At 42.1% G+C, this 20432-nt stretch overlaps 1 protein-coding gene across 1 annotated transcript in view; it reads left to right on the top strand.

Moving 5' to 3' along the window:
- csgalnact1a (chondroitin sulfate N-acetylgalactosaminyltransferase 1a) overlaps positions 1-19117 on the top strand; it is a 59499-nt gene extending 40382 nt beyond the window's left edge. The window contains 4 exon segments of the mRNA XM_084047598.1: positions 14747-14925; positions 15925-16019; positions 16136-16217; positions 18676-19117. Of these exon segments, the coding sequence (XP_083903724.1) occupies positions 14747-14925; positions 15925-16019; positions 16136-16217; positions 18676-18971 (652 nt within the window). The 3' untranslated portion in view covers positions 18972-19117.
- Positions 19118-20432: the final 1315 nt, after the last annotated feature.

Below are 20432 nucleotides of genomic sequence, written 5' to 3'. Positions count from 1 at the left end.
CTTTGAATATATATTCTACAAATGTATTCAAAATCCTATCCTAATCCTAACAAGTTACCAAAATTATATGTATTTGGCCGCCGACCCCTATCTCAAAATATTTAGTTCCAGGAACCCCCCAGAAGCAAAGCAATATATTCAAAGAGTTGCACAAATTTTCACGATTTTTCAAAAAATAGCAGATCTACAAGCTCATAGCGCGGAGCTTGTAGATCTGCTATTTTTGAATAGCCAAAGTGTAAAATAATGGTTAAAAGTGGTTACAAAGATGTGTTCCCGGTTTTAATGGGTTAAAAAGCTTTTAAAGTTTCTGCCCGTGGCCAATAACGCTGCACTAGCGACTCTTATATAACTGTTTATGTTAGTGTGAATCGGCCACTGTGTCAACATAAGCTCCGATTTGCCTGGAGAGACAGCAGCGGCCTGTTCCCCTGTTCTTCTCCTTCATCTGACCATCTTTCTCTGGCTTGAGTGAATGCTGTCATTATGCATCTGTTTAGTTGCGGAGGATCGCTATCTTTTGGCGATTACATAGGAATGCTCGTACACGTAAAGAGGATGCGCGCATGATCCATGCATACACACACACACAAGCGCGCGTGTGCACTGCATACCCAATTACCCATACAAAACTCAATAGAGTTACATGATGTAACACGCATACACGATAATATGCATGCACTTGTTTACAAATAGGCCGACATGATGTATGCGCACGCACGCACGCACACGTGCACGCTTCAGTATCTATTTCCAGTAGCAAGGCTTAGGCTAGATCATTAGTTGGTGATCTGATACCACTTGATCCACCTCTACAATATCCTGTTGGTGTGACTGTGTGTGTGTGTGTGTGTGTGTGTGTGTGTGTGTGTGTGTGTGTGTGTGTGTGTGTGTGTGTGTGTGTGTGTGTGTGTGTGTGTGTGTGTGTGTCTGTGTCTGTGTCTGTGTGTGCGCGCACGTGCGTGCGTGCGTGTGCGTGCATGTTGTTAGTCTAAACCTCCAACTATTTTTGAATGTTTGTAGAACAGATCAATCCCACTCCCTGCTTTTCAATGCGTGCGCATGCGCGTGCGTGTGTGTGTGTGTGTGTGCGTGTGTATCACTACTATATAAAATATATTTTAAGTACCATAGTAAAAGTACTCACATCTTCCAAAGATTGTCAAGCCTTCTCCAAAATAGCAGATCTACAAGCTCACAACGCATCACAGTGGCTGCGGTTACATATATATATATATATACATAGACGTTACATACATCTTCTATTTACGAAAATAGCTGATCTACAATCTCTAGCTTGTAGATCAGCTATTTTCGACATTGCTATTTAAACAATTTTATTAGTGTGCTTCATGATGTTAAATCTGGGAAATAGCTGTCATTTTGTGCAACATGTTTAAAATGTTGGACTACCTCCAAACATACACTGTCTGTCTGTCTGTCTGTCTGTCTGTCTGTCTGTCTTTCGATCGCCAATTACCCAAAGAAAGTTTCAACGTCTCTTGGAGAATACCGCAGTGTCTTCAGCTATAAGCTCTAAACACATGGTTAGAAAAGCCGTTGAGAGTCAAATAGCCCGGAACATAATTGTCTATTTGCAACCCTTTCCCCTGGCCTACATCAACACATCATGTCTTGAAACAGAAATACTTATTAACAGGTGCAAATAAAACCATTCGGGCTGTCACATGAGCATTAGAATACATACATACAGTACAGCCTTACACAACATGACCATATTAGGAGTTTCCAGGTGGTCCCCAGCTAAATGATGGAGAGTTGGTACAGCCAAATGGACCCTTATAGACCTTTAACTCTTGAGAGCGTAAAATGAAACCAAATGGACCCGTAAGGGTCCATTTGGTTTCATTTTACGCTCTCAAGAGTTCAATTATTGTTAAACATCTGCATTACTTAATTTACAAGAAGTCTACGTAATTAGTGAAGGTAGAAAAATTGTTATTTTGACAAAATCTCAACCAATGATAACAAAAGATTCTTAAGTCTTGGGTCTGAGAGGCTAAAATCTCATCAACCGGTGGTTCCGTGGCTCAAATGCCGAATAAATCAGGGGTCTTCAACGTTTTCAGGCCAAGGACCCCTTGGCTGAGAGCGAGATAAAGTAGGGACCCCCATTATATATTGTATCAAATATTTATTTTTTCATAGGCAGCTTCATAGACTTGTTTCACAGCACTATCATGTTGGATTCATGTTAATGTGGATTTCCAGACATTTAACCATGCACTTAAACAATACTTAGTAAACCTGACCTTTCACTCTGTACTTAGTCTGCTCTTTTTCCCCCCATACATCAAACCACTTTGCCGAAAATAGCGGATCTACAAGCGCACAACGCCTCGCGGCGCGAGGCGTTGTGCACTTGTAGATCTGCTATTTTTGGCTAAAGTACTCCTCAGAAAAGGGATGCTTGGTTGAAGTGGTTAATGAAAAAAAATCACACAACGATTTGGCGGACCCCCTATAGGAGCTCTGAGGACCCCCTAGGGGTCCCGGACCCCCTGTTGAAGAGCCCTGGAATAAATAATGGACCTTGATATGAAATAGGTTGAAAACCACCGGTCCAAGCCTCCAACTATTTTTGAATGTTTGGAGAACAGATCAATCCCACTCCCTGCTTTTCAACCTACGGGAGGAGAAGGGTCTGGAAAAAAGGTTCTCCTTCACTTTGGAGAGGATTCAGTTGAAGGAGCACAGAGCTCTGTGTCGAGATGTGACGTCTGTGCACTGACTTGAATGTTAACCATGAATGATTCTACCCCGTGGGGGTGTGCGTGTGTGTGCGTGTGCGTGTGCGCGCGTGCGCGTGTGCGTGCGCGTGCGCGCGTGCGCGTGGGCGTGGGCGTGGGCGCGTGCGCGTGCGCGTGCGTGTGCGTGTGTGCGCGCGTGTGCGCGCGCGCGTGCGCGTGCGCGTGCGCGTGGGCGTGGGCGTGGGCGTGTGCGTGTGTGCGCGCGTGTGCGCGTGTGCGTGTGCGTGTGTGCGTGTGCGTGTGCGTGTGTGTGTGTGTGTGTGCGCGCACGCACACATATGGAAGAAGTGGAAGAGGTACTCCAGATATATCCAATACCACAATATAAAAATACTCTGTTACAAGTAAAAGGCCCTGTGTTCAAAATGTTACTTGAGTAAAAGTACAAAGGTTTTGGCATCAACATATACTTAAAGTGCCAAAAGTAAAAGTACTCAAATGTTTGAAAATAGCCTATGTATAAAATAGGGCTAAAGTGGTTAATGTATGTTAATATAATAATTTATGTCTGCAAAGTAACTAGTAACTAAAGTTGTCAAATAACTGTAGTGGAGTAAAAGTACAATATTTGCCTCTGAGATGTAGCGGAGTAGAAGTAAAACTATTGGAAATACTCCAGTAAAGTAAAAATACCTAAAAATTGTGTAAATTGAGTAAATGTACTTAGTTACTTTCCACCACTGCGTGCGTGTGGCGTGCGCTCGTTCGCGTGCGTGTGATTGAGATGAGTAGAATGCACGGTGGGGTCTAGTAGTTATGCAGTCTTAGGCATTTGAAGACGGATATGAATCAATACACATGAATGATTACTGTATTTCAGAGCAGGACAGAGCAGGTTGCTGAGGAGTGGAAGTGAACTAAGAGGGAATCCATCAAATCTGAAGCAGATTGTCAAACAGGATATAGAGACAACAATCTTAACCCAGTAAGACCTGGAACGCATCTGTGTCGCATCTTTTTTTGATTTGAGCTAAAAAGCATTAATTTTACACTTTGGGCTATTCAAAAATAGCAGATCTACAAGCTCATAGCGCGGCACCGAGTGCCGCGCTACGAGCTTGTAGATCTGCTATTTTTGAAAAAAATTGAAAATTTGCAACTGCAAAATGTGCAACTCTTTGAATATATATATTTTTGAAGCAAACATTTTGAACTCAAATCTTCGTCAAATCGTAAAAAATGTGTGCAAATCGTAAAAAATTTGTGCAAATCTTTTTTCTAGCAAACATTTGTAACGCAAATCTTTGCTTCTGGGGGGTCCCTGGAAAAAAAATATTTTGAGATGGGGGTCGGCGCGGCCAAATACATTATACATTTTGGAGGTCCTTGACATGAAAAAGTTTGAGAACCACTGACATAGTAACACGTTTTTTCAAAAAAATGTTTTTAGAAGACATTCTAAATAAATAAAAAAACATTTTGTAGAATCGGCCTCAGTTGTTAATGGGTTAAAAGGGAGCGAGAAGAGAGGAGAAGATAAAGAGGATCGAGCTGTTTATCAAGTGACAATCGGTGGCTCGGGGGGGGGGGGGGGGGGGGGAGAGAGAGGCTGTCTAGGAATCAGAAAGTCAACCGTTTGATCCTCAAGCTCTGCGTCGGAGTCACTTTCACTCCTGATCACGTACAGCAGAGTGGTTCTCAACCAGTGGTCCGGGGACCACCAGTGGTCCTTGAGGGGGGTTCCAGGGGGTCCCCCAGCAAAAGGTGTTAATACATTTCCACCCCATTATCCACCCCACTTTGAGAACCACTGGTCTAGAAGAGGGCCTGTGTGTGTGTGTGTGTCTGTCTGTCTGTCTGTCTGTCTGTCTGTCTGTCTGTCTGTCTTAACCTAATTTCAATGACCCCAAAATGAGGCCCCAGAGTTCCTGTTCTGCATATACTGTAGCACATTGTTTCTCATTGTGGGGTCCGGGGACCCCCAGGGGGTCATTGAGGGGGGTTCCAGGGGGTTCCCAGCTAAATGAGAATTAGCGCCTCAATCATTTTAACCACTTTAACCTGTTATACTTTGGCTATTCAAGAATAGCATATCTACAAGCTCATATGAGCTTGTAGAGGTTGTAGATCTGCTATTTTTCTAAAATCTTGAACATTAGTGAACATTTTTAACAGAAATCTTTGCTCCTGGGGGTCCCTGGCACAACACATTTTCAGACGGGGGTCAGCAGCCAAATATTTATCAATTTGGGGGTCCTTGACATGAAAAAGTGTGAGAACCACTGCTGTAGCAGGCAGATGGATGGAAGCCAGACCAACAACAAAGTGTATATAAATGATATTAATGAATATTATGTACACATAAACAAAACTCAGCATGTGTAATAATAGAACAACAGATATCATTTATATTACAGCACCTCTGTATTTTACTGTATACTGTTTGGTATAGCTTAACCCATTAATACCTGGAACGCATCTGTGTCACTTTAGATTTCTTTGGCTATTCAAAAATAGCAGATATACAAGCTCATGGCGCGGCACCGAGTGCCGCGCCATGAGCTTGTAGATCTGCTATTTTTGAAAAATCGTGAGAAAACTTTTTTTTAATATATTTTTCAAAAAACTTTTTTAGAAAACATCACACAAGAATCGGACTCAGGCCTTAATGGGTTAAAAGCCCATTGAGAAATGTAGACCCTGTTGTCAGGTAGGACACCTACTGGTAGACGAGTAGTATTGCCTGAAGCTCACAAGTGGCAAGCAAGCAGGGGATGGGATTCCCTCTTAGACGAGCGGGCAGGTCATAAAAGTTGGATGGATTGCGGTTGAAACGGCAGCTGGTTGATTTCATGGCAGATCTGACGGGGAAATGAAGGAACCAGATGATTTAGGATTTAGATTCTTTCTCTGTTGTTCCAGACTTTTGGTCAAAGAACAAACCGTGTCTCCTATAAGACCTTCAAAAACCCATTAGATACGGTTATGTCTCCGGAGACGGTAGTGTAGTGTAGTACCAGCGGAGGAAAAGACAGCTGCTGGATGCAGCCGTATCATCACATGTATGTGTATGTGAAAACCAGTGGTGGAAAAAAAGTATTCACATTTCTTACTTAAGTAGAAGCATCAATACTGCAGTGTAGAAATACTCTAGTCTGGAATTAAAAATTGACTTGAGTAAAGGTACAGAAGAATCGGCATCAAAATGTACTTAAAGCACCAAAAGTAGAAAGTACTCATTATGCAGAAATAAATGTCCCATTTCCAGTTCAAATTGTATAAGAAAGTCTTTTGAAAATAGCAGATCTACAATGCTCACAATGCGTCGCATCGCGACGCATTGTGAGCATTTCGTCCATTTCGTGAGCATTTCGTCCATTTTCAAATGGACGAAATGTATATAGGGCTGAAGTAGTTAATGTATGTTTTTTAATAATAATCAAAATCTACTAAGTAACTAGTAACTAAAGGTTTAAAATCATTGTGGTGGAGTAAAAGTACAATATTTTCCTCTGAGATGTAGTGGAGTAGAAGTAAAAGTACTGAAGACTGGAAATACTCCAATAAAGTAAAAAAAAAAAAGACCTCAAAATTGTACTTAGTTACTTTCCACCATTTGTTATTATATGATAACATTGTACTTTTTCTAACCACAATGCCTGTACATTGTTGTTATCACACGTACTGTACCTACAAATCAAACCCAAGGGAGGTGTAAAAAAACTCATTCACAGAGACAGAGAGAGAGAGAGAGAGAGAGAGAGAGAGAGAGAGAGAGAGAGAGAGAGAGAGAGAGAGAGAGAGAGATGCTTAATTTGTACACTGTGGTTACGACCGGTATGTCACTCGCTGGAACTGGCCAATCTACAAGCTCAAAGCGCGTTGCATCGTGACACGTTTTGAGCTTGTAGATCGGCTGTTTTCAGCGGGGCGACACTGCCGTACCACGGTGTAAAACTCAGGCTATTATAGATAAGAGAGAAAATGTGTGTCTCTCTCCCCTGGCAGAACTAACAGGATCTGGTCTGCTGCTACGTGGGAACATGACACTTCTTTTAGTACGCCTGTTATTTTGACACTATTTCAACATGTGAACCTCCGCGGCGCTTTAGCTCCTACTCATATTTAACCCATTGAGACCGGGAACGCGTCCGTGTCATTTTAAGATTTCTTTGGGCTATTCAAAAATAGCAGATATACAAGATCTAGCTCGGCACCGATTTTTTTTTTAATCGTGAAAAATGTGTGCACATTTTTGGATATACATTATATATATATATATTTTTTTTAAGCGAACATTTGTTACTCAAATCTTTGCTTCTGGGCGGTCCCTGGAACAACATATTTTGAGATGGAGGTCAAATACATTTTTTGGGGGGTCCTTAACATGAAAAAGTTGGGAAACTGATATTATAGCAACACTTAAAAAAAAAAAAAAAGGATTAGGATTTAGAAGACATTTACATACAAATGTTGCTTTAAAAAAATATATATATATATTCAAATTCAGATTTCCAAAACTTTTCATGATTAAAAAAAGAAATGCAGATCTAACAAGCTCATCGGCACTCTGTGCCGCGCTATGAGCTTGTAGATCTGCTATTTTTGAAAAGCCAAAGTATAAGATAAAGGTTAAAGTGGTTAAAATATAAAATGACAGATGCTTTCCCGGTCTTAATGGGTTAATTAGTATGTCATATATTGCACCAGTGGGAAGAGAGGCAGAGAAGATGGCTGTGTACAGTAGATTATGTTTGTGTACTCTAGATATGAAAAGCAATAAAGATACTAAGGACACTGCAGGGTGCAGAATTACGTTCCTAGCCTAATACTCTATGTCAGTGGTTCTCAAACGTTTTCATGTCAAGGACCCCCAAATTGACACTTATTAGCCCGCGGACCCCCATTTCAAAAGATATGCCAGGGACCCCCATAAGAGAAGATGTTTTTACGGCTCTAGCAGTGATTCTCAACCATTTCAATTTCAAGGACCCCCAGTTTGACATGCATTAGGGCTACAGACCCCCATTTAACGGCATTTCTATCACTTGGACCGCAATTTATATTGTAAAATCAATGTCAATTTAACTCTGAGAGTGTACAAATGGAACCAAATGGACCCGTTAGGGTCCATTTGGTTCCATTTGTACACTCTCAGAGTTACATACCCATAAGGGTCCATTTGGTGCCTAATCTATCATTTAGCTGGGGACCCCCTGGAACTCCTTCAAGGACCCCTGGGGGTCCCCGGACCCCACTTTGAGAACCAATGCTCTATGTACTGTACTAGCACACGCACACACACACACACACGCACACGCACACACACACGCACACGCACACGCACACGCACACGCACACGCACACACACACACGCACACACACAGTCACACACACACACACACACACACACACACACACACACACACACACACACACACACACACACACACACACACACACACACACACACACACACACACACACACACACACACACACTCACACACACACACACACACACACACACACACGGGATGACTGCTTCAAATAGATAATGTTCTTAGACTAGCATAAGGCTCACATGGATGCAGTTCCTAGGATGAATAATACATCACCAGTTTTGCCTCTTAATCATTCAATTACGGACGTCATAAAATGATCCCTGAATTATTTACACCTGAGCTGAGCTTTATTAATCCATGAAATATGTTTATTTTAATTGCTTGGTTGTTCCATGATACATAGCATCACTAATGTGGTACAGTTCAGTTCAGTTCTGTTATTATCTCCACCAAGACATCATGTATTGTGTGTGTGTGTGTGTGTGTGTGTGTGTGTGTGTGTGTGTGTGTGTGTGTGTGTGTGTGTGTGTCCAACTAATCTCGCAACCACATCTCATACTACATGTTTACAATTGCTCTGACATACAGTAGATTTGGAAAAAATATTCAAGAATGTATGTCCTTGGCCTTCTGTCAGTGTGCACAAGAAATATGATGCTGATCGGCCTAGCATTTTGAACGATTTAGCTGTGCAAACACACACACACGTTTGTATTACTATACTTGCGAGGACATGAACATTTTAGGAAGCGATTGTATGATTGATTTATACATTTTTTGGGGCATTTTTAAGCGCAAGTCTAAAGCCGAAAAATAGCAGATCTACAAGCTCACAACGTGTCGCGCTGCGACACGTTGTGAGCTTGTAGGTCGACTATTTTCCGGTGTGTGACATCGCCGCACAACTAAGTATAAAATAGGGGAAAATCTACAACCCCAACCCCCTAAACCTAACCTCTAAAGGTCTCATCCTAAACCTATAACCCCAACTTGAATCTTTTTCTAATTGTAAACGTATCTCTAAAAATCTTTTTTCAACCATAAAATAACAATTTATCTTGTGAGGACCAAGGAAATGGTCCTCACAACATCTATTTCTCATATCTCACACACACACACACACACACACACACACACACACACACACACACACACACACACACACACACAGAGTGAAGGCATGATGCTGGTGTTGATAACAAAATGAAGCATTTGAAAGAAAAACATATCTTATACAGAACAATCATCATGTTCTTACTTACTTAACTATTAGCCCTTCTGGGGGCTTAGGCCGTCTACAAGAGTTCTCCAAGCATCTCGGTCCTGAGCCCACACCTCCAGCTGTCCCCAAGTGTGGCCCATTTTCTTGGCATCTGCCTCCATAAGTCTCTGCGCCAGGTGTGTCGTGGCCGACCTCCCTTTCTCTTCCCTTGGGGGTTCTACTTGAGGGACTGTCTTGTCGTGGTGTTTGAGGCTGGTTTACGGAGAGTATGGCCTATATCCATCTCCAACGCCGTTTGAGGATCTCTTCCTCTGCTGGTTTTTGGTCGGTGCGTTGCCACAGTTCTTTGTTGCTGATGGTGTTAGTCAGGCCAGCGGATGTGGAGGATTAGTCGCAAAACAGGTGTTGATGAATGATCCTGATCTCATCGTCATGTTAATGTACAATAATGTTTGTGTTTCTTCAACGATAAATACACACCTCTTTGTGAGAATGCCTGACTTACGGTTGGAGTTAGTACAGAGGCCTTGATAGGGTGCAACCAAAAAGGTGTATTTATTCTGATTGTACACCGACAATACAAACAATACATGAACACAGGAAGCTCTCCACACAGGTGTCCAGCTCTTATCCTACCAACAAACTGGATATGTTTGTTGCTGGCAGCCTTTTATACTCAGCTGGAGGCTATCAGTTTGGACTCCACCATGTCAAGGGGTAGATTACCGAATAATACACATACATAAATACAGATAACATTAACTCTCATAACTTCTACTAAAAATCCATGAACTACACCAATAAGGATTCTTATACTACAACATTACACAATATCCCTAGCAAGTCCAAATACACATTATAACACCCCCCCCCCCCCCCCCCCCCCTCTGTCCTTCTGACTTGGTCCAGCCCAATTACTCTGGCCACAGCACAACTTACAGGGACAAAAGCTTTCAATAATCACCCAGCATTCCCTACATTGCACTACTCAAACATATTGCCCTTGGTCTCTTATCACAGTGGTTCTCAAACTTTTTCATGTAAAGGACCACCGAATTGACACTTATTAGCCCGCGGACCCCCATTTCAAAAGATATGCCAGGGACATATCCCCATAAGAGAAGATTTTTCATTTCAAGAGGACCCCCAGTTTGACATGCATTAGGGCTACAGACCCCCATTTAATTGCATTTCTATCCCTGGGACCCCAATTTCTATGGTAAAATCAATGTTAATGTAACTCTGAGAGTGTACAAATGGCCCCTTTTGACCCCTTTGACCCCTTTTGACCTCTGGGGGTCCCCGGACCCCACTTTGAGAACCAATGTCTTATCACACTCATACCTATTACACGTTGCACTTGCCCCTCATGATTATAAATACTTAAAATCATGACTTAATTGTGCAAAATACAACTTTGCAAAATGCTATAAAGTGCCAAACATCAGTGACAGAGGACCTCTCTGTCACACTCTTGTTAACTGTGGGAATTGGGAAAGTTTCCTAACTCTCCCTGACAACTTCAGTGACTTTTTTGTTGTTGGTCGCATTCCAATTCAGAGTAACTTTTCTCGCCTTTGAATGAAGGGTTTAGGTCACACCCCCTTATGATGTGCGTTGTAAATCAATTCACGTCTCTGTAATTATACACCCAGACCATGCAACTGATCCACCAAGTATTGTTTGACAAAAAGTAGTTTATGTTCCCACTGTCTATCCATTCCATTCCTCGTTGGGACCTTTTCCCCTTAGACTGACTGTGTGTGTGTGTGTGTGTGTGTGTGTGTGTGTGTGTGTGTGTGTGTGTGTGTGTGTGTGTGTGTGTGTGTGTGTGTGTGTGTGTGTGTGTGTGTGTGTGTGTGTGTGTGCGTGCGTGCGTGCGTGCGTGCGTGCGTGCGTGCGTGCGTGCGTGCGTGCGTGCGTGCGTGCGTGCGTGCGTGCGTGCGCGCACACCAGCTGTGTTTATATTCACAAACTACAAACCAGGCTGGACTCTATCTGAGTCCAGGGACCCCCAGAGCTCATGGGTTAGCATAAGACATAGTCATAGAATTATAATTAATAATACTTGATTAAATAATTAAACATAACACTTCACAAAAGGGCCCAGTTCTCTTACATTCCTAAAAATATGAATTAATTATTATTATTATAATTTATCATTATTATTTTATGAAGCAGACGGGGGGTCTGTGGCTTTATGCATATCAAAATGGGGGTCCTTGAGATTGAAAAATAAAAAGGAGAAGAAGAATCACTGCCAGAGACTGAAACCGCAGTCTTCTCGTATAGTGTGAGGCAACGCCACATTGCACAATGTACATATTACAGGCCTACTGTTATCACCGCTGCTATCGTATAAAAATACAGGGAAACTGTTGTTATGTTGCTGATATAAAAAATACAGATACGGTATCTTGCACATTTGTCAATGAGTGTCTACGATTGTGACTACTAGTTGTTTTAGGTACTGTTACTATTGCTGCTATTGTATGTGTCTCTGCTATAATAGCATGTCAGTGCATGCTTGCTATAGCATGTAATTGCTATTGCAAAGTGTTTTTGCGCACACACACGCGCGCGCACACACACACACACACACACACACACACACACACACACACACATTGAGAGAGAAAGTTTACAGAGCATTATAAGTGTTTCAACTGTTCCCATTTAGTCTCCAAAATCACCGGCGTCACCCGCTATTCTTGGAAGCTGAAAAGCGGTATGTTTGCCAGGCTGGCCCGTGGGGGTCGTTACACAGAAGGATAAATACTTCTCTCAGCCCACTCATTCTTGGGGAACAAGCACACAGATGCCTGTGTGTGTGTATTGTATTGTCCTGTGGCTATTTAAGGCAGTTAGGAGTAGAAAAACAAGGCTTTATGTCATTGTCATTTACAGATGTGTTAGAGGACGGAAGACAATCAGACACGGTAACACAAACAATCTACTATAGCAGGGGTCTTCAACGTTTTCAGGCCAAGGACCCCCTAGCTGAGAGACAGAGATGAAGCAGGGACCCCCTACTCTATATTGTATAAAAAATTGTTTCAGACTAAATTTTTTTTTTTACTTAAGTCTGCTCTTTTTTCCCTCTACACCTAGGCTCTTTGCTAAAAATAGCAGATCTACAAGCTCTCAACGCCTCGCAGCGCGAGGCGTTGAGAGCTTGTAGATCTGCTATTTGCGGCTAATGTTCCCCTCAGAAAAGGAATTCTAGGGTTCAAGTGGTTAATGTAAAAAAACTAAATCCTATCGCACAAAGATTTGGCGGACCCCCTATAGTAGCTCTGAGGACCCCCTAGGGGTCCCGGACCCCCTGTTGAAGACCCCTGTACTATAGTCTTTGTCATGAGTGACAAACAAACACACACACACACACACACACACACACACACACACACACACACACACACACACACACACACACACACACACACACACGCACGCACAGTGGTGGACAAAGTACTAAATAAGAATTACGTGTAAGTAAAAGTATCAATACTGCAATGTAGAAATACTCTGTTTCAAGTAAAAGTAAGGTATTCAAAATGTACTTCAGTACAAGTACAAAGGTATTGGTATCAAATTGTAGTTAAAGTACCAAAAGTAAAAGTACACATTATGCAGAATGTCCCATTTCACAAGTTTTCACGTTTTCAATATTCTTTAAAAAGCAGATCTACAAGCTCTACAAGAGCTTGTAGATCGGCTATTTTCAAATGGCCGAAATGTTTATAGGGCTGAACAAGTGGTTAATGTATGTTTTGTAATAATAATACAAATATACAAAGTAACTAGTCACTAAAGTTTTTAAAGAATTGTAGTGGAGTAAAAGTACAATATTTGCCTCTGAGATGTAGTGGAGTAGAAGTAAAAGTACTGAAAATTGGAAATACTCCAGTAAAGTAAAAAATACCTCAAAATTGTACTTAAGTACAGTACTTGAGTAAATGTACTTAGTTACTTTACACCACTGCACGCACGCACGCACGCACACACACACACACACACACAAGCATACGTGCAGAAGCACAAAAGCACACGTACTCAGGGGGAAATGCTGAAGTTCTGACAGAAGCTGTTCTTGGTCAGTTCATCCTGTGGATGTTTCCTCTGGTCCTCCCTGTTTCCTCTTGTTGTGTGTAGGGGAGACCGGGGACAAAAGTAACAGGGGGAAAAAGTAACACACTCAATAATTCTAATTAGAAATAAGCTAGAGGGGTGAGACTACTTGTGCACATGCTCAGTAGGGTCCTCTCTCTGCCTATGAAAGAATAGAATGATCATTTCATCTCAGCAGAAGCTTTCAACAAAAAACAGATTTTGAGTTCTAAACGTACATTTTCGAGTGTACAGATTTTTTTCATCCCCACGTTCGTAAAGTAATTTCTCTATGGAGAATAACATTGGGTCATCATAGAATCGTCTCATATAAGAATTGTGGTCCAAAAATAAACAAACTGTCTCGGCGATATTGTCAGGGAGGAGGTTCTGTATCGTTTATGATAGTCAGTCACTCATATTTGATACGGTCTGTTTCTGGCGAAAATGTAACTAATTCGGCGGAAGTAACATTATCGTTTTCTCACCGTCAGTTGATGCTTCATATCCATCAGAGTCAAACCGCCGGGGTCACTTGTTTATTTTTGGAACACAGTTCTTATTTGACGCGATATTAAGGACGTCTATGGGATTCAGAATGGGGGTGGAAAACCGCGAAGGATGTGTAAATTACGTCAGACTTCGGTGGTCTATATATGACTTATTTTTACAGTGTTACAATTGCCCCCAACCACTGTTACAACTGCCCCCGTCACGGGGGCAATTGTAACACTGTGACTCATTGCATTCAAATTAACATTTTAGTCTTGTCCTTATTAGTGAAAGCTTAAAAATGGTATTATTAATTAGGGCACATATATATGTTTCTTATAGCAAAAGATGACTAGGATATTTCAAGTAGTCTGTGAATTATGAAGGCAAATACAAAAAGTGTTACTTTCGTCCTCGGTCTCCCCTACTGAGGTTTGATTGAGGCTCCAGCCAAACTGACACACGTACGCTGAGATGTGTCTACACGTTATTTCACCTTGACTCATTGAGTGCCACAATTAATAAATGAAGTCAGCAGTGCCAGCGTTTTTGAGCATTTTTTTACTAACCTTTCAAGAGCCACAGAATATTTAGCTCCAGGACGATCGACACGAAAATATCGGCAATCAGCAAATTAATTCCTACTGCCTTTCAACTTAATTAATGCATTCATAATTAAAAAGCTTATTCACAGTATAGGGTCAGCAGTGCCAACAGACTACTGTTGTACAAGGTGGCTTGAGAATTGACAGAATGAATAAATTGGGAGATATAGGTGGATAAAAAAGCTTTTCTGAAGCTTGATATCCAATGTTATAATATATAATATTTAAAGTTTTAATGAATTCTTTCCCTCTGTTTCTTCAGGGAGGTCAACTTTAAGAACTACACTCTGCTTCAGCTGGACGAGGAGTTTTCCCGGGGGCGTGGTCTAGATCTGGGAGCCAGAGCGTGGAAGGGAAGCAACGTCCTGCTGTTCTTCTGTGACGTGGACATCTACTTCACTGCTGACTTCCTCAACACATGTCGCCTCAACGCACAACCTGGTGTGTGGACCCACACAACACACACACGCACACACACACACACACACGCGTACAAACGCACGCACGCACACAGTGGTGGAAAAAGTACTCAAATGTTTTACTTAAGTAAAAGTATCGATACTGCAACGTAGAAATACTCTGTTAGGGCGCGGTCACACCGCACTTTTATCTATGGGGCGGAATCTGCCAATGCTTTGTCAATGCAAATGTGTGGATCTTGTGCACCTTTCACTCGAATCCACGCATTTGCATTGACAAAGCATTGGCAGATTCCACCCCAGAGGTAAAATAAAAGTGTGGTGTGACCGTGCCCTTACAAGTGAAAGTCCAGAATTCAAAATGTTCTTGAGTTCTGTGAGGGTAGTTAATACCCTCACAAAAACATGTAGTAATCCTGGTCACTATACTGCCTCCCCCTGGTCAGCCGGGGCGCCTGATGGAGGGGAAGGGAACTGGTTGGAATAACGTGTTCCTTCCACGCGCTACGTCCAACCAGGGAAACTCTCCCCTGTCAGGTGACAAGAAGGTCAGTTGGCTCTCATGCATTGAAGGAGGCATGAGCTCGGCCCTGGCCTCCCTAGGCTGGTGAGGGGAGTGTAGTGCCCAGGATCACTTAGCAAATTGGCACCGGGTGAAAAAAGGATTACAAAATCGAGGGATACAAATTATTTTTAAAAAAAATGTCTTGAGTAAAAGTACAAAAGTATTGGTATCAACATCTTCTTAAAGCACCAAAAGTAGACAGTAATCATTATGCAGAATGTCCCTTTTCAAATACTTTTACACACACACGCACGCACGCACGCACGCACGCACGCACACACACACACACACACACACGCACACGCACGCGCACGCGCACGCACACGCACACGCACACGCACACGCACACGCACACGCACACGCACACGCACACGCACACGCACACACACACACACACACACACACACACACACACACACACAGTGGTCTGACCTCCATGTCTCTCTGTCTCTGCAGGTAAAAAGGTTTTCTACCCTGTGTTGTTCAGCCAGTACAACCCGTCACTGATCTATGGAAACCACGACCGCATCCCGCCTGTGGAGCAGCAACTGGTGAGAGAATACATTTCATACGGCTTTTATTTTCATATCTTACTGTAGGGATAGACATCCAGTTGCAGTGATTTTTTGTTAATAAATGTACTGCTTTGTTTCTTTTTGCCTCTCAGGTGATGAAGAAAGACACAGGGTTCTGGAGGGACTTTGGTTTTGGCATGACCTGCCAATACAAAACCGACTTCATCAACATAGGTGAATTATAACTGCTAGTCTTGTGATTTCAACCTTTTTCATTTCAGGTTGATACCACGGATCCCCATTTATCTCTGGGACCCCAATCAACATTTTTTTTTGCTTTCGTTTTTTAGAGTTACAGACCCGTAAAGGGTCCATTTGGACCGCTGGTGGTCCCTGGACCTAATGTTGAGAACCAGTCCATATCCGGAGATGTGTGTGTCCAACTTATGTGCAGACTTGAGACTTGGGACCACAACTGCTACTACAGATCACCCTGGGTCGCAGAGTTATTTTTTTGTGTTGAAATCTCCATAGGGGAATCTTAGATCGCCTCATATAAGAGCTGTGTTCCAAAAATAAACAAACCACCCCGGCAATTTTACTCACAATTGATGAGAATGTTTTGTAATGAAAGCTTCGGTGCTTTATTGATCACACACGAGCACATGTTGGTGCATCAAGTATTATCTAAGCTACGTGTAGCCCAGCCTTGCAGGGTGGGTCTATGCGGCTTGATATGCATTTTAATCCAAATGCCCTTATACTGTAAACATTAACCAGTTTGTGCATTAAGCCAGCTTCTCTTTTCTGCAGTTCTCTCCACTGTCACTTGTGAGTAATTATGTGGCCTGACTGACAATGCAATCTGTACTCTACAGAACTTGCAACTTCCACTTTCTGATAGCAAATACTGTAAGAGGAAATACAAAAACGTGTGTGTGTGTGTGTGTGTGTGTGTGTGTGTGTGTGTGTGTGTGTGTGTGTGCGTGTGCGTGCGTGCCTCCCTTGAGCCACTCTCCTGTCTCCACCCACTGCAGCCTTAATTGAGTGAGAGTTCACAGAAATGCTAATAAACAGCTTACATTTGGGGAGAAGGGAAGAAAGGGCCTCTCACTCCCTGCATTATGCCAACGGTCAATGATGCCTGTGTCCAATTTGAGCTCTGTTGGTCAACCCTCTGTGGAGAGGAGTGGATGAGGGCATTTCCACCCACAGCAGAGTCTAAATTGAGTTATAGTTCAACAAAAATGCACCCACACTGAGGAGAAAATGGATGAGGACAGGGTTAGTCATTCTATAATCAGATAGTAGGATCTTACACTAGGAGAGTAGGGTAGGAATAGTAGGATAGCGCGACAACAAATGATGCTATATGTGTAGACGTCAGTGTTGATTTTGACATCAAATTTTGATCTAGTTTATTCATAGTCTTTTGAATAAAATTCCATTTAGTTTTTGTCTTATTTTAGTCATCTGAAATGTTTTAGTTTTTGTCTAGTTTTAGTCGACTAAATCTACAGTTGATTTAGTCGACTAAAATGTATTTTGGTGGTGCCTTGATGGCGTCGTAATGGCTGATTTTACACTTGGTTGCATGCTGAAAATAGCCGATCTACAAGCTCACAACGCGTCGCGCTGCGACGCGTTGTGAGCTTGTAGATCGGCTATTTTCAGCGCGCAACACCCGAGCGCAACCAAACATAAAATGACTTGTCTTTTAGTTCTACTGGATCTCTTCCTCCACTCGTCCCTCCCTAACATTTTAATAGTTTTTATTTGTTGACAAAATTGTCAATATATTTAGTCTTAGCTTTAGTCATCGTAGCTTAGTTTTTATTTTGTTTGTATTTAGTTTTCGTCGGTGAAAAAAGGTAGTCGATGAACATTTTTCGTCATAGTTTCAGTCGACGAAATCAACACTGCCGTGCACCAACTGTATATAAAACATGAAATAAAAGCAAAGTAAAACATGACTTCCAGACTAAAGGGGTAAATACACTAGATGGAGGGGAACTGATGTTGACTGCTCTAAGAATGCAGGTTAAAACATGTCTAGTTGAGGTGTTCTTGGATGCCACACCATGCTTATCTTATCATTCCTGTTTTGTGACATAGCCAAAGCAAGAAGTGCCGAGAGAGAAAACATGTTGTGATTAGACAGCAGAATGTGTTATAGAAGTAGCTGAGGGTGCAACAGTAAATTAAACTAATTGATTTAAATGATTATTAAAAAATTGTTGAGAGCTTGTATGTAGATCATGTATTTTTGCTATTTTTTTGTGTGACACTCTTGTATAAGTCATTAAGTCACATTAAGCACTTATTCGATTAATCGAATAAGTAATCAATAGAATAATCACTAAGAAAATAATTGATAGTTGCAGCCCTAGAAGAAGTGAAGCGTAAACAGAAATCATATGGTTTTGTATATTATTCTTGCAGTATGTTATTCACCTTTTTCTTTCACCAGGATTTAAACTAACAGTGGCTCTCCATCTTCGATGCCACACTGGTCAGGCATCCATGTTGAAGCATCCCTAGTGTTCATACGCGCCTGGGTTGCTAATCCACACAAAGACACAAAACTTAGACAATAAAAACCAATGTGCATGCAACTTGGAAAACAATGCTGGCAAAATATGTTCTAATTCAATTTCACCATTCCAACGTTTGTGCTCCCACTGTCTTACAGGAGGGTTTGACGTGGACATCAAAGGCTGGGGCGGCGAAGACGTCCATCTCTACAGAAAATATCTCCACAGCAACCTGCTGGTGATCCGCGCGCCGTCCAGAGGCCTGTTCCACCTGTGGCACGAGAAGCGCTGCGCCGACGAGCTCCCGCCGGAGCAGTACCGCATGTGCATGCAGTCCAAAGCCATGAACGAGGCCTCGCACGGCCAGCTGGGAATGCTGTTCTTTAGACACGAGATCGAGGCCCACCTCCATAAACAAAAACAGCAAAACCCCCAAAGCCCCAAAAAGACATGATGATGCATCATAGTGATAATCATTAGCATCATGATGATGGCTGATGATGAAGCATTGATAATCGTATTAAAATACTAGTGATCGGATGAGAGCTCTTCATTAGACGGTATTTGAATAATACTGAGGACTTTTCATGATGTCAAGAGCTCACAATGCCTAATTGATTTGGCATTACTCTTCTTTTTTTTTGGGGGGGGGGGGGGTTTTCTGCCTTTATTGATAGATGGATGGATAGTGGAGATAGACAGGAAACAGGGAGAGAGAGACAGGGAGTGACACGCATCAAAGGCCGTCGGGATCGGGACGCGAACCCGCGACACGCTTTCATAAGGCATTAGAGCCTATGGGCCCTATTTTCGCCGGTGCCTCACCCATTCTTATCCCTAAACTTCTTTGCCATTTTTTTTTATATTTTTAAAAACATTTTCAAATCGTTCAAATAGCCAATCTACAAGCTCACAACGTGTCGATGTAGATCGGCCAGTTGAACTATTTGAAAATATTTTAAAAAATGGCAAAGAAGTTCAGGGATAATGGGTAAGGCACCGGCGAAAATAGGGCCCCAAATGTGGTATGAGCCTGGACCGCTAGGCCAGCGGGCGCCCCCGACTTGGCATTACTCTTGAGGAGACACATAAGGTTTTGCTCACGTTGAGAGACGCCTGGATCAGCAATGTGTTTCATTGGATTGTTACTGAACATATCCACCGTGATAGAGCCATCTCTACTGTGCTTTTCCATGTGTCTTACTCTCACTGTACCTCCTCACAGCAGAACCAGATTGGAATGACATACTCAAACAAAACAATCACAAGAGAGAGACAATTTCTTCTTGGTACCTACAGTATGCCGAGAAAGACAATATCTGAGTAAATTGTCAAAGACTCAATGCTCCTCACATCTTATTTTCTTAAATGACGTGCCTTGTGTGTCTGGACAACCTTCTCTTCAGAATGCCTCTACAGACTTTGCCTTTGACTGGCCTCGACTACATTTATATTCTGCAGACTGTCAGGTCCACCTAGTGGACAGAAGCAGTACACGCCGGTGATTTAAAATGAAGGACTTCCCTTACAAGCCTGTAATGGATCTGTTTAAATGTTTGTTTGTGAATTACTGTATAGAATTTGTATCAATTGCTTTTATGTTGCTGTTGTTTTCAGAGATCATATGCAATGTTATGACATTTTATAAAGAACGTAAAGATACGGTATGTGATACCTTACCTGTGCAGTATTATTTGATGTGCTCCATCATCCTATTCTATTCAACTAGATGGTGATTTTTAGACCAGTGGTTCTCAAACGTTTTCATGTCAAGGACCCCCAAAATGATATTTATTTGGCCGCGGACCCCCATCTCAAATATGTTGTTCCAGGGACCCCCCAAAAGCAAAGATTTGAGCAACAAATGTTTGCTTAAAAATATATATACATATTCAAAGATTTGCGCAAATTTTCA

Source organism: Gymnoscopelus microlampas, assembly GCF_963454915.1.
Source record: "Gymnoscopelus microlampas genome assembly, chromosome: 21".
NCBI lineage: Eukaryota > Metazoa > Chordata > Actinopteri > Myctophiformes > Myctophidae > Gymnoscopelus > Gymnoscopelus microlampas.
Note: the sequence above shows the minus strand (reverse complement) of the source record. Positions and strands in the feature narration are given on the sequence as shown.